Below are 15,169 nucleotides of genomic sequence, written 5' to 3' on the forward strand. Positions count from 1 at the left end.
TGCATACTCTAGGGGGTTTTCTCAAATCAATGTAAAAGTAAAACATCCATGAACAATGAAATATCTCACACACATCTGTTCTCTCATTTACCATTCATCAATACATAATCATAAATACAACAAAAAAGGTCTAAGTTAAAGGAATGTGACTAAACAGCTCATTTGCATTAAATTAATATCTTGATGGATACCATGCACATACTGTACATGTTGACATTGCTTGAAAAGTGTTACAGCACAAACAAAAGAGGTGAGAGGACAACCCTTCTTTTCCATCATTAGTGGTAAACAGTTAATTGTGACTGTTCACCTCAGTCTTTAATGGCGCCTTCAGCAACACCTCAGCCAGTTGGAGACGAGGTCTTATGATAGGTCTGCTGTTGGTGACTGAAGGGCCGTTCTCTCTCACTGAGAGGCTCTCTACCAGGCACAGCCATCTTTTACCTGCCCTACTTCAGCCCTGGCCATGCCCTCTCTCCCCCTGACAGCTCTCCGGTGAAGGACAGCGGTGATGGAGCGTAGAGGTCTGAGTCTGTGTCTGATTCTCCCTCTGCTATGAAGGGTCTGATCCTGGCACAGAGTGAAGGTCCAGCTGCTGCTGCTGCTGCTGCTGCGGCCTCGGTGCCCGCTCCGACTCCCCCTGCTGGGCCAGTGTAGAATGTCGGGCCAAAGAAATCCTCCTTGGCCTGGGAGATGCTGAAGCCGCTGAAGGAGCGCTCCAGCTCCTCATGGTCCACAGAGGGGATGGACAGAGACGTGTCGCTCTCCACAGCGTCCGGCTGACACCTCTGCCTCCTGATGCGTCTCCTGCTGCGGGAGCCGCTCTCTCTACTGCTGCCTGTGCCTGGACCTGAAGAGGAGTGAAGAGCAGCAGGGGGAGGGGGGAGCCGGAAGAGGGTCGGAGAATGGTCTCCACTGCCCCCCACCGGGGAAGGGCTGTTAGCCACGCTGCTGTTCCAGGCAGGCTGGCTGAGAGGGTGCTGGAGCTGGTGCTGCCATGAGGTAGAGGGCCGGCTAATGCTGCCAGAGGGAGTGCCCACTGATATCACCACCGACCGACCCAACAAAGGGTCTTTGGTTTCCAGAGACCCATCGGAGCACAGGACGTCTGCGGCCGAGCATGTCTTCACTTCCTTTTCTTCCTTGACCTCCTCTTTCACTTCTTCCTTCTCCTCCTTGCACTCCTCTGGGCTGTGGTAAGGCGGCGCCGGATACGGCTCTTTGGAGTTGAAAAATGCATCTGTTTCTGAACGAGGGATGCCCATACGTTGCACATACACATTGACCAGGAAATCCAGTTTCCTGTCCATGCAGACCACCTGCACAGAGAGAACAAAAAGTGGAAGTGGTAAAGATTAAAATGTATTGATAACCAAACAAGGGCATGTTTTGGTGAATTTATTCACCAATTGGTGTGTTTTCTGCATTAGTTTATAGTGGAAATGTATTTATTTCTGTAAAAAAGACAACATTCAGGTACCCGGTGACACAAATATAATGCAATAAAGCTCTCAGATATTCTGTATTGCTTTTAAATATCTATTCTCCTGTATCAAAACTTTATCTCCCACTGCTCTCACTGGAAATTAAAAGCTAGCTAGTTAACATTAGCTAGTTAGCTAAACTGCAACTTAATGCAAAAGTTAGAAAAACAGATCATCTTGGCATTCATCCATAGCTTCTTATTATTACTCATTACTACTCTGTCTGCTTTGCCCAGTGCAAGGCTAGTCAGAAACCACTGCCATGTGAGCCAGAGTTCGGCAGGGTTAGATGGTATGGTCCACTTTAGGGGTGTCTGAAATCGTTGGGAAATATATATTTTCAACCCCCTTAACTGTTGCCTTTACCTCTTTTGGGGATGGGGTAGTCATATCTTTTTGAGGGGGACAAATGTACCTCTACTAAATAATGACCAAGTAAAATGTGAACTACAAATTTGTCAATGATTGACCTCAGTGTAAGCAAACTCACACGACAAGTACAGAACTGGAAGACATTTCTTACCTGCTTTTCTACTTTGGCCAGACGTCCCATCATGCTGTGGTCCTCTGTGGTGTCTCCATCAGCTTTAGGACCCTTTCCAACGATCTGGTCAACTCTAGCATTTGAGAAAAGTAATATCTGAGATTAGACAAACGCTGTTCCGCACCGTGGGTTTAACCCATTTGGTTAAAACTTAAGAAGTCGATGTCATAATGTGAACCACTGTGCGATGGAAATTAGTTAAGAAAGCGTAATGTTGAAGATACCTTCAGACCAAAAATATGTTTTGAATGAATGAATAATGGCCTTACTTGAGCAATATCTGAGAATATATTGATTTAAGGTGAACGTGTGAATGCATGCATTATGAGTTAACACAGTCATTTTCAACTTGAAGTGTGAATGGAGAGGTTTTTTTTGTCCCGGGTCAAAATGCATCACTTGGCATGCTTCTGTTTTGCTTCATGCTTAATTTACATTGCATCCTACTGGGGGAGCTCTCCCTCTGTCTCTCCATTGTGAGAGCAAGCATCTAGCACTGTCAAACCCCTGTTGAGAGAGGCCAAATGACCAGGCCCATTAACCGCATGGTGCCTCTCCTCTCCTCTTTATTTTGTTTGCCGTTTACTGACATCAACTGAAATATTTTGACATAAGAGCTTAAAGGGTAACTGCACCCCCTGTTTGAGCTACTGCACGACTTTGAAAAATGCTTTCAGACCATGGATTCTGAATTCCGTTTGAGAACCTTTGTTTTTAAACATTCCGACATCAGCCGGCCGACTTTCGGGAGGGAGTGGGCCGCATGGTGTCTGTGAAGGAGGGGGCTAGCTGCTAGCTGTCACTCAGGAAGATCTGAATGACATGACTTCATTGAAAAATGGAGTGACACAAAGTCTAACGGCACTGTCGCTACACAGTGAGCTCATATGCCACACAGATGGGTCGTCTGAGGTGGAGGACTTTTCTTATTCTAAATTGTTGGCGGTTGTCTCTATCGTAGTGTTAGGAGACAGCAAGTGAGCTAGCGGCTGTGTGTGTGTGTGAGCGAGGAGAGCGAGCGGTAGCGTGTGTCAATCAAGTGAAACAATGAACGAGTCCGTGTGTGTGTGAGTGAGTGTGTCAGTGTGTCTGTTCGCGCAAGCGAGATATTGCAGACACACTGTCGGTAGAAGTGAAGGGTGTTAACCCCCGAAATAACATCCTTGGAGGGACAGTATAACAGTAGTAGCTCACGGACCAGCCATGAACCTATGAAGAGCGTGCCTGGCTTTGCGGCGACGTGATGACGTACATGGGGTCAAAAAAGTCCCATGTACGTCATTTTTCGAATCCGAAGGAAAAAGTTTTTTTCAAATCTTAGTAAAGTTCTAAAATAATTTACAATACAAAACATTTCTTAAATTGCCGATATTTAACATATTGCAATTTTTTTCAATGTTAACACCAGCATATATGTGTTCCTTACCAACATAGTGATTTAATTCAGCTTATATCTCAAAAAACAAGTAAAAGGGTGCAGTTACACTTTAAGTGACTTCACAACATCCTCGAGGCTGTGCACACATCTAACACTTTTCTTGATTGTATTTAATGTAAAATCTTTAAAGCCACTGTAAACCCAAATCCCAAAAATCCTTCTAACTTTGTAATTGGGGAGTTAGCTGCATGATAGTAAGCATCTGTTCAAAGTTAGGCATATTTATCAATCCAAAAATAATGTAATTTAAATTTGATTAAGTTTACAGAATTGTGGTTTGGAGGAGGCGGGCTATGCTCTGGTTCTTATGACACAGTAAGGGCCACATCCACTGAGAAAGGATCTGTTCCGTTTTAGCACAGTATCCACTAAGGAATTTGCACTAAGTATATACTTAGTTTACACACAAAGTTTGACAGCTGGGCGCAGTTTGCCCTTGTTTAGCGTTTATGTGAGTAAGTGGGCAGGCCTGCCGTCAAGGGGGAACACCTGTACAGTCGGGAGGGCTGGGGAGACACTCTGAGAAAAAGAAAAAGAAAAAAAAAACTTCTCTTACAAGAAAATAGAAAAAGAAGAAGAAGCTGCTTTGCGCACTATTACTAAAATAAAATAAAACCAAACTCAACAAGGATATCCTCATCCCACTGTGCTGCAGCATGTGATGCAACATTTTGAGTACTTTATCCATGCGGAGCTGCAGGGAAAGGGGTCGCAGGTCCATGTCATTAGCTTGATGTGCTGTGTTATTAATTAGCCTGGTGCTACCAGACCATCGTACTTAATTTCTTCATTTGTACAGAAGGTCTGGAATCACTCAATTGACAAACGTAAACTCACTTGGAGGCGGGTGTCTGTTGAAGTTTAAAACTATTGGATCTGCCCAGTGCCACTCTGCATCTGCCAACCAATCGCATGACATTTGGTCGTGACGTATGTCATGCACCAGCTTCTGACTACAACTGAAACTGGCGCATATCATTGTTCTCAGCCACTCCCTCTGTTCGCTGATTGGACAGGTAGAAATCTGCCAGGGAGAAAACCCACGAATATACCGCTGACCCAGACTGACTACTGAAGGGAAATGATAATTGAGCGGAAGTAGGTAATAATTAGTTTTCCTGACATGTTAAACGCCCACTGTAGTTTCATGCACTGAGGCTAGCTAGGTTGGCTGAAGTGGAGGGCGGACCAGGGCTGCCCCCTTCGAGTGTTGGTCCTATTGGCACCAGATGCCTTGCGCCGGCAGCTGGTGGACCCCCCAGGATCCCGTAAGGTTGACAATTTGGCTAACAAAGTGGATTCTCTTCTAAACGAGTTTGCTCAGATTAAAGCCCTCCAACAAAACCTCCAACCAACTCACGGTATACCAGCTGCGGCTGCGCAATTTACTCAGAGGATGACATGCTGTCCACAGCTGCGTCCTGTAATCTCTTTACAGGTGGGCAACTCGGCTAGAGGGTCAGTGTCTGTCCGTGACACTGTAAGACCAGCCGTGCATATGGCCATGCCAAGTCTGGGGTTAGATGAAGCTCCGGTTTCATCTGCACATGTGAATGCCTTTTTTAGGCAGGCCCCTCAATCCTCTGTTTTCTCTGTGCCTCCCTCTGAGCCTTACATCGCAGAGTGGTGCACTAGCCAAATCTATCCTTCCTACCCAAATGATTCTCTCCCCATCATGTAAACCAATCAATCGAGTCGGCTGCTTTCAATCCCCCAGGCTCACCAGGGTGTGCAGAAAGAATATCAGACCCGCTGTGCCCGGTGCGGGCAATTAGGGCATATGTTGAAGCTACAACCAGCTTGCGTAAGACAGATAACCTCTTTGTCTGTTACGGGGGCTGCAGGAAGGGGGCTGCCCTGTCCAAACAGAGACACTCCCACTGGATTGTGGATGTGGTCTTGATTATGGCTACACCTTGGGCTACCTTGAAGGGGGTTCCCCTTCAGGACATTTGCTCCGCGACTACATGGTCTTCATCATGTACGTTTACGCGGTTCTACAGAGTAAATGTTGCTGTTCCTCCTCCTGTGGTGACGGCTGTCTTGTCGATGGCTCCGAGCCCTTAATTGGTGAGTACTCTTTCTGACCTCTCTGGTATAAGTCATCCAGTGCTAGGGCAGAGGGGAACAGTAAGAATGAAATGAACGAGAGTTACATATGTAACTACGGTGCTATGAATTATGGATGACAGCCAGAGTTCTCTGTCACCCAGAATCCTCAGATTCTGCAAGAAGATCCAGTTGGAACAGACTGTTAACAGAATTTAATTTGCTTTATTGTATAATATTTTAATGCACAATACATGCTTTCTGCCTGTTGAACTTTGTCCCAGTAAACTTAAAGAACTCCAAAGTGTTTTGCTACAAGTTGTTGTTTAGCCTTGAAGAAGAAACTGCCTAATAAGATTTTGGCACATACAGAGGTATGACGCATTCATGTGCACAATAGTTGAGGAGAAAAGACTCCCTAAATTTCCCATATCCTGTTATCTGCCTAATTAAAAATGTTTCTGCTTTCGCCAGCAAAACGGGCTGGACACACAAACCGAGTGTATACGCCTACACATTTCTCGGACATATAATCTCTGTACACTGTTCATTTCTTTGTATTCAATCATGTAAGCCCACTTGTGATACATGTTGTTTGACCCTTGCATTTGCTGTTTGCAAGTAAACACCTGCTTTCAAGAAGGCCTGACTCAGTTTCAATTATTCAAACACTTGGGTGGTTTGATGAAATAATTCTAGTAACAAATGGTCCTTCGAGTTGCCGGATCCAACATCCTCTTCTCTGGACAAGAAGAGCCTGCACGTGAAGACGGGGGAGTCTGGGACTCTCCACAGAAGACCTCCAGCCCGTTGCTACAGGGAGAGGCCGTCAGCAGACTCTACTTGGACGGAGAGGGGGTGACGGAATCCAGAGCCTGAGCGAATCGAGGCTTTCTTGAAATCAGGTGAATATTAACAGCTGATTTTGTTTTATATTTGTTTGGTTTGAACAGGGTTCAAGTCCCTGTTCGGGCCCCACGTTGGGGTGCCAACCTGTAGTGTTTGGGAAGATGCACTAGAGACAAACCTATCTCAACCTGTAGTGTTTGGGAAGATGCACTAGAGACAAACCTATCTCAACCTGTAGTGTTTGAGGAAATACACTCACAACAAATAAAGTCTCAAAGATGGCCATTAGTGTGGGATTCGGCGTATTCCCTTTTATTCAGATGTTGATGTCTGAAAAAACCAAGTCTAGCAGTTATCTTTTGTTTCATGACACTAGGAAGTTAGAATAAAACTGAGAGTTTAATTTATGAAAACAATTGGTTGCGGTTGAAAAAACTACTGTTAGACATCATACGAGTGTTTATGAAGTTTCACTGTTTAGGAAGGACAAAAAGCTGTGATTAGTGTTAAAGGGGGGTCACTAAGAAAAAAAAACTTTTCACATGATGTTTGCTAAGTGTTTAGTAAGTAAGTAAGTATATAAGTAAAGCTTATTCATTTAGTCTTACTACTAACAGTTTAGGAAGCATCAAATAGAGGGTTCTAGTTTTAAATTGGTGAATTTTGTTAATCAATTGGAGGGAATAGGGGTGTTCACCCTGTTTAAATTGATTACTGGGTAATTTGATATTAGATTTTACATTTTAAAAATTAAATTACTTGTAAAAATGCCTATCAGAGAAAATGAATGTACTGCAAAGTCTTATCAAGACAAAGGGTTATAAAATGCTTGTCTCCTAAAGATGACCGGAGTTCTGACTACATTGCTAAACGCTTTAAAGTTTAGAGCTAAATATCTCGCCAATCCAAGCCCCATAGTGAACCTTAAAGATTAAAGGTGCAGTCAATCATTTAAAGTCCCAGCATAAACTTACAAAAAGCGTTCTTTTGTGTTCTTTTTATGAAAATGTTCACTAAAAAGAATTATTCAATGCTTTTGATTTGAACTACAAGTTAAAAGGGATTTGTGTGCTGAACAATGTGATCATAATGTGTTATGTGATAGATGAAATGCATGTTTGAAAAGAGAGAAGGAGAGAGCACATGGAAAATGTGTGTGTATGATTCAGTCCCATTCAGAAAAGGGAGGGCCTGTCTCACTGACTGTGTGTGTGTAACTGAGCCCAGACACAGACAATGTGTGTGCGAATTCTACCCAACACAGAAACAAAACATGTGAACTGAAGAATGAAATCAAACCTATCCTAAAATGTTGTTGTGCGTTAATTGTGACATCTAGAGCAAGCAAAATGGATAGGATGATATTTTAGAAACAACCCTGGCAGAATGATGAGCATTTCTTTTGAGAACATGTTACTGCTCAAATTCATTCTGTTTCAGATGCAAGGAGAAGACGAAGCTGACCATGCTTCAATAAGGACAATTGGACACTGAGGAACAATCTGAATAGGTTATGGTAATGCCTAACCATTCCCCCAGTGACTGTGATATGAAGGACACTTTGCGTCAAAATGCCACAAAAGGGACTTGTTGACCATCAAGACGACCTAGGTTCCTGTTCCCTGGCTTCTACAAAGACTGTCCTCTCTGAAACTGTACATAGACGATGTTGCACCAGTACACAAACTTGCATTTTCACAACTGTGATGTTGATGTACTTGATATTATTCTGCTTGACTGAAATATATTTACTCATATGCTTTGCCCTTTTGCTTTGAAGTGTTGCAAAAAGTTGCATTAAATATTATAAAAAGGGTGGAATGTTAACAGAATTTAATTTGCTTTATTGTATAATATTTTAATGCACAATACATGCTTTCTGCCTGTTGAACTTTGTCCCAGTAAACTTAAAGAACTCCAAAGTGTTTTGCTACAAGTTGTTGTTTAGCCTTGAAGAAGAAACTGCCTAATAAGATGTTGGCACATACAGAGGTATGACGCATTCATGTGCACAATAGTTGAGGAGAAAAGACTCCCTAAATTTCCCATATCCTGTTATCTGCCTAATTAAAAATGTTTCTGCTTTCGCCAGCAAAACGGGCTGGACACACAAACCGAGTGTATACGCCTACACATTTCTCGGACATATAATCTCTGTACACTGTTCATTTCTTTGTATTCAATCATGTAAGCCCACTTGTGATACATGTTGTTTGACCCTTGCATTTGCTGTTTGCAAGTAAACACCTGCTTTCAAGAAGGCCTGACTCAGTTTCAATTATTCAAACACTTGGGTGGTTTGATGAAATAATTCTAGTAACACAGACCCTGGTGACTTCCGGAATATATAGATATACATCAGGTCGGCAATCAACATTCTGACATGGCCACGCCCCCTTTGGGGGGAAAACAAAGCGAACGTCCCATTGACTATAATGCAAAATTGCATTCCAAAACAGCACAAAAGTAAAAGGATAAGTTGGCTAAGTTAAAATTTGACCGACAGACACAATGTCAAGTTCATTTTCAACAACTGTGCCAGCTAGATAACGTTAAAGACACTTATAAATTATTAATTTTATCAATCTAAAACCATGTTTTTTTAGTCTCTCAGCATCAAGCTGGTGCAGTGATCCAACCCATTGGCCAGAGATATCATGCCCTGATATATACCTCATTGAGTATCTAGGTAAGATGATTACACGTGAAATAATTGTTATTATAAGTTTTATCGTCTGTCATAATGCTTACTATGTTAATAGTATAGCGCTATGCCTTGACTAGACTTTAACAACGGTCCAAACGGCTCTTTACGATAGCAAACTCCCACTGAATGCAGAGCACAGGGGAAGCCGGTAGCTTCCTGCTGTCATAAAGCCCTTCTTTAGGGGAATTTTTGGGGGCATGGCGAAGGATAAAACGATGATGTTTGTTTTTTACTTTGTAAACCACTCAACAACTCTGGACATTGCGGATTTCAGTCATAACGGCTTATTTTGAATGATCGCGCTGTCACTGTCTATGCTGTAAGCGCTATTGTTTTCCCCCCAAAGGGGGCGTGGCGACAAGAGTTCCGTCTAGATAACGTATTGCCGACCTGATGTATACTCGGGTCACCCAGGTGTCACAGGTGACTTGTTGGTATAATTACTTGACCTGCGCCTCAACATGTGCGAGATGGAACATCCAGTGCTAAAGCACCGCCTCTGGCGGTCATCCAAAATTCATAGAACCGTAGTTACATACGTAGCTATGTTTTTTTTCACAAGGTTTTATAATATTTAGAAATTATTTTCAAACTGATTTTTGTAAAAGCTTATTAAGACACCTGATTTGATATCATATAGTCTACTGAATTTTACTATTTTAGACCAGGTTTCCAGAGGCTTTAAAAATCTCTTATCTCAGCATGTATTGTTTGGCTAAATGAGACAGGTCAAATGGCTTGAACTCAAAAGGGGTTTTGTCTATTGAAATAATAAGGCTGCTTTAATATTTAGACTATGGTATAAGGAATATAATGCTGGTAGAATGGTCATTCTAGAGGTGCAGTCTATTGACCTAACCTAGGACCTTCAGTGGACTTCTTGCGTGGTGTTGATGGGAGAGGGGGCCCCACAATCATATCTATCCTGGCAAAGCACACAGAGACGATATGAGCGCAATGCAAAATGAAGCAACGTGGGAATCACATCAGCTACGACCAACAACTTTGAATATATTCCACACACACAAGACATACGATGAGTCTGACTTGCTTGGTGGATGAAAAGTGCATGTAGCACACTGTTGGAATATATTGATCCTAATGTGCAGGAGGTAGAACTGATATAGAAAACAATGTGAGTTACATATCGATGTTATATCTAAAATGAATTTGTGATGCATTCAAAGCTTGAGGAGTGAATCAGATTGGATATAAGGTTACAGATGGACAACAGAGATCTGATACAACACAAATGTGTTGGACAAATGAAACAGGCAAATCAGTGACTTGTGTGTTCCAAAATGTGTGCTTCCAGTGACACTATCACCACTGTATTATTACTGACTATCATCACTGCTATTGAACTGAATTAAAAATAATAATTGAACACAAGAAATTTACTCTGAAAATGCTCCCATGTACATTTAATATGCAACCTGACTTATGATATAGCCGCACAGTGAAAGTGACAGTTGAATGAGTTATTCAATCTGTGAAAATGAAATCGCCGGTCAGATTTGACCTGGTGCAAATAAGCTGTATAATGACGTGGACTTGCCTGGACTGCAGGTTCTTAATGCGGGATAGCATGTCCAGGTGGCCTGCAGAGTACTGCTCAATCACATCCATGACATCATAAGGCCGCAGGCTCTCTTTGAAGCGTCTCTTTGAAACCAGGAACTTCATGATGCTGAGGGAGGGAACATTCACATCAGACACAGACCCCACTATACCAAGCCCTCGTTTACAGCAGATATTATGACTGGCCTGAGGGCTCTGGAAAAAACTCAGAAATGGAGCCATGTTAGTTATCCGACATTGCACAGGAAAATTGTGCACACACAATTACAGTAAAATCATTGGGTCAAAGATTAACTTCAAAGTCTGTAAACTCTGATGGATGTGAAAACGAACAGTTTTGGTAATAATTTTACCAATGAACTTCAATTTATCTTCCAGATTAGTTTAGCTCTAAAAAAAAATCCCAATTCACACCTTGGCCTTAACCGCTATGCGGTGTATTTCACCTACATGGTACCAGCTCTAATCTACTCTAGTCACATTTTTTCATTTTCCACTATTAAAAAGTACCTGGTACCTACTTTGATTTACCTACTCCATCAAGGTTCCAGGTACATGAAACACTGCAGGGTGCAGTCCTCTGATTGGTCAGAGTTTCATCAGTGGGCGTCGCCCTATCCTTCACAACAAACAGCCAAGCTGCTGTTACACAGTTTCAGAGCTTGTTGTCTCTACGGTTTTTGTTTTTTCTTATAAAACTGGCATCAACCACACTGTGGTCGCTGGACGATGTTGGTGGCCGACGAGAAATTCCACCAGGAGCTGGACGGGACCAGATGGAATGAGAGTCTACCAGCAGCAACTCTCTAAGACGGCAGTGCACTTATGCATGTTTTATTCATTTTTTTTATACAGGTAATCTTATTGAGACAAAAATTGCAAGTTTCTAAGAGAGGTAAGATTCTCTGCCGGAGCCCGAGACCAGCCTAGCTAGCATGTCGGTTACTCCTCACGCCACCGACAACTGCTGATGACAAAGCGGACCTTTAGTGAAGTCCTATTTCATAGGGGGAATTTTTCAAACCCCTGCCCCCCCCAACCCCAATAGACAATTGGGTTTCGGCCTTTGACTAACTTGGACAATTGTTTTAAATCTGTCTGATTGCATTATAACTGACATGATGACTGCTTGTGTTCTTCTCTTTGCTTCTCTTTAGCAAAGTCACCACATTCCATTATGTTTCAGTTACAATAAACTGGAAAATAATGTAAACACTATGAGAGCTAGTGAAGCAAAGAAGTCAAATAAAAGTGTTAGATTACATTGCAGAACCATACAAATTTGGTATTAAAGCCAATCCTTACCAGATTGCCCTTATTGTAACCTTCAAGCCTGGGGGTAAGTCTTGAGTGAGAAAGTCACAGTGGCAGCTCTTATCATCACCAATTTCCTCCCCTGGGAGGCTCGCCTCTACACAGCAAAGACAAGAACACTGTTCAAGAATATTTCACCTTCTTTCACACAACCTGCGCCTACAGCAGAAGCAAAGCAAAGCTGTTGCTTTTAGCTTTAAAAGTGCATAATTCCATTACCAAGTTGGTTTCAAGCCAGTTTGTGAGCATAGTGAGCGGGCTTTGTGGAGTAAAAGGAGAAAAAAAGAAGAATTGTGCAGAATTGAAGGAAAGGATAGTGCTGATGGGATTAAGCTTTACTGGAACCTTTAATCACAAGTACTCTCTTCCCACCACCAATTACAGTGTAGATGAGCATTGAACTGGCATATTGAATTCAGCCAGAAGGCTAAAATATGGATTTTGGTGCATATCTGCATAGAGGCAAAGGTGTCAACGCCTGATCACTGTTAATCAAAAATAACCAGAGAATCTGGTATGGAAAGTGAGGTCTCTTCATGCAAGAGCAGGGCTTTTGGGCATACTGTCTCTGGGTCAATTTTGGATTGTCTTGGCACCACTTGACTTGAACCCACAATTAACTTAGCCTCCCAATACTGTAACTAGATACTGGAGTCATTTGTATGGAGTTCTAAGAATCCTCATAAATACTTAAATCGTTTCATGCGCTTTCTCAGCTAATATCATGCTTCAGACTGTATTGGGGGAAGAACCTATACAAGAAAGAAATCCAAATAAAAAGGGTTCATGTCAAGTGAACAAATCTCAGCAGATTTCAGCATGCAGGTTTCTCCCAGTGAAGTTGACTTGCCCCATAGAAGCCAGCCAACAAATATCCCAATGTCTTACTTATTAAACCTTCAATTGCTGCAAGGAGAGAGAGAGAGGAGAGACATGGAAAAAGATTGGTTATGGATCCTAGAAGGATGACTATGGCAGACAAATCAATTCCAAACATGGGGATCTGAGGGTCCACCGAATGGTTTCTGATTCATGTTTGAAAAGGCTGGTCTCTCTTCTCTTACATCTACATTTAACATATAACAAAGCTTTATACCGCATATATACATCTAAACATTCCAGGGTATATTGCAATCTAAATAGAAGACATGTCATGAGGACTTATCTAACCTGTAGAACTCTTCAGTCCCAAGTCTTCTTCCTGCATTTCAATCAGCACTTTAACATGCCATGAAGTGGAAGGAGAGAAACAACTAATGAGAATTGATTCAAATTGTTTAACAAAAAGGCAAATAAATGGTGAAGCAGAATAAGTATATTTGTTGATAGTGATACAGTGGCCAGGAAGACACATGGATGTAGTTCTGCTCTAATGGCTGGACAACAACATCCAAACTTACAGACCTCTGTTCCCTCCGCATAACTTTGAAACATTGGATTCAATGTGTGTAAAAAATCTCCCTGTCTTCTTCATATGTTTGCTGCATGACAAGTACTGCACAATGATGACTGTGTCTTAAAGAGGCATATCTGCAATTTATTAAGTGTTATTACCTTCCCTCTCACAGATCAGTCTGGACTTTCTCTAAAGTTAACACTGATCTATAGCAGAGAAACCAAAGTAAAGCTCAGGGATCAGGCTGCTCTCACCAGGCTAGGGATTTGTTGTCATGTTTATCCTTAAAAATCAACTGGTTTCTTAACAAAGGAGAGATCCGGTGAGATAAATGTAAAAATGTCAATTAAGCAAGAATGAAAGAATCTGTTTGTCCAAGATCTGATCAATATATTGGCTTGCTAAAACACTGGACATACTGTATACTGTAATGGAAGCTTCTGTCTTTGGTGGAAACTGCAAGTAAAAGAACATGAAACTTCATTTAAATGTTCCTAACACCGTTAAAGAGATTCAAAACAACTTAACATGGATCAGGTCATATTGGTTAAAAGGAACAGTTTGACATTCTGACTTAGATGTTAGATGATAACATTGACCATGGCCAAAAGTCAAAATTAATAATTTAACTTTAAAAGGCCTCGCTATTTGCATAGCATGCAACACCCTCCATCCCAACTTCCTGACCACTTGTATGCATGTGCAATAAGTATATCTTTTTTTGCATTACGTTTATATTAGCTTAGCGTTAAAAAGCAGAGGGAAAAGGTAGCCTGGCTCTGTCAAAGGGAGCTCAGTACTTATATCCACACCCGCCATGTGGTTACAAATGCTTTGTGTGTGTGTGTATGTGTGTGTGTGTGTGTGTGTGTTTGTGTGTGTGTGTGTGTGTGTGTGTGAGTGTGTGTGTGTGTGTGTATATATATATATATATATATACAGGTCCTTCTCATATAATTAGCATATTGTGATAAAGTTCAATATTTTCTGTAATGTACTGATAAACATTAGACTTTCATATATTTTAGATTCATTACACACAACTGAAGTAGTTCAAGCCTTTTATTGTTTTAATATTGATGATTTTGGCAAAAAAGTAAAGAAAAACCAAAAATCCCTATCTCAAAAAATTTGCATATTTCATCCGACCAATAAAAGAAAAGTGTTTTTAATACAAAAAAGTCAACCTTCAAATAATTATGTTCAGTTATGCACTCAATACTTGGTCGGGAATCCTTTCGCAGAAATGACTGCTTCAATGCGGCGTGGCATGGAGGCAATCAGCCTGTGGCACTGCTGAGGTGTTATGGAGGCCCAGGATGCTTCGATAGCGGCCTTAAGCTCATCCACAGTGTTGGGTCTGGTGTCTCTCAACTTCCTCTTCACAATATCCCACAGATTCTCTATGGGGTTCAGGTCAGGAGAGTTGGCAGGCCAATTGAGCACAGTAATACCATGGTCAGTAAACCATTTACCAGTGGTTTTGGCACTGTGAGAAGGTGCCAGGTCTTGTTGAAAAATGAAATCTTCATCTCCATAAAGCTTTTCAGCAGATGGAAGCATGAAGTGCTCCAAAATCTCCTGATAGCTAGCTGCATTGATCCTGCCTTTGATAAACAGTGGACCAACACCAGCAGCTGACATGGCACCCCAGACCATCACTGACTGTGGGTACCTGACACTGGACTTCAGGCATTTTGGCATTTCCTTCTCCCCAGTCTTCCTCCAGACTCTGGCACCTTGATTTCCGAATGACATGCAAAATTTGCTTTCATCCGAAAAAAGTACTTTGGACCACTGAGCAACA

General features: G+C 41.9%; 1 protein-coding gene across 1 annotated transcript in view; it reads right to left on the bottom strand.

Moving 5' to 3' along the window:
• Window positions 1-449: 449 nt before the first annotated feature.
• The window catches only part of LOC307252808 (potassium voltage-gated channel subfamily KQT member 2-like), a gene marked incomplete at both ends in the record, with an annotated part of 70,462 nt that continues 55,742 nt past the window's right edge, over window positions 450-15,169 (bottom strand). The window contains 7 exons of the mRNA XM_080030603.1: window positions 450-1,319; window positions 2,008-2,101; window positions 9,931-9,996; window positions 10,630-10,761; window positions 11,958-12,063; window positions 12,855-12,872; window positions 13,137-13,184. Coding sequence (XP_079886729.1) covers window positions 450-1,319; window positions 2,008-2,101; window positions 9,931-9,996; window positions 10,630-10,761; window positions 11,958-12,063; window positions 12,855-12,872; window positions 13,137-13,184 — 1,334 coding nt within the window. The remainder of the gene's footprint in view (window positions 1,320-2,007; window positions 2,102-9,930; window positions 9,997-10,629; window positions 10,762-11,957; window positions 12,064-12,854; window positions 12,873-13,136; window positions 13,185-15,169) is intronic.

Source organism: Ammodytes marinus (assembly GCF_949987685.1).
Source record: "Ammodytes marinus genome assembly, chromosome: 7".
NCBI classification, from domain to species: domain Eukaryota; kingdom Metazoa; phylum Chordata; class Actinopteri; order Uranoscopiformes; family Ammodytidae; genus Ammodytes; species Ammodytes marinus.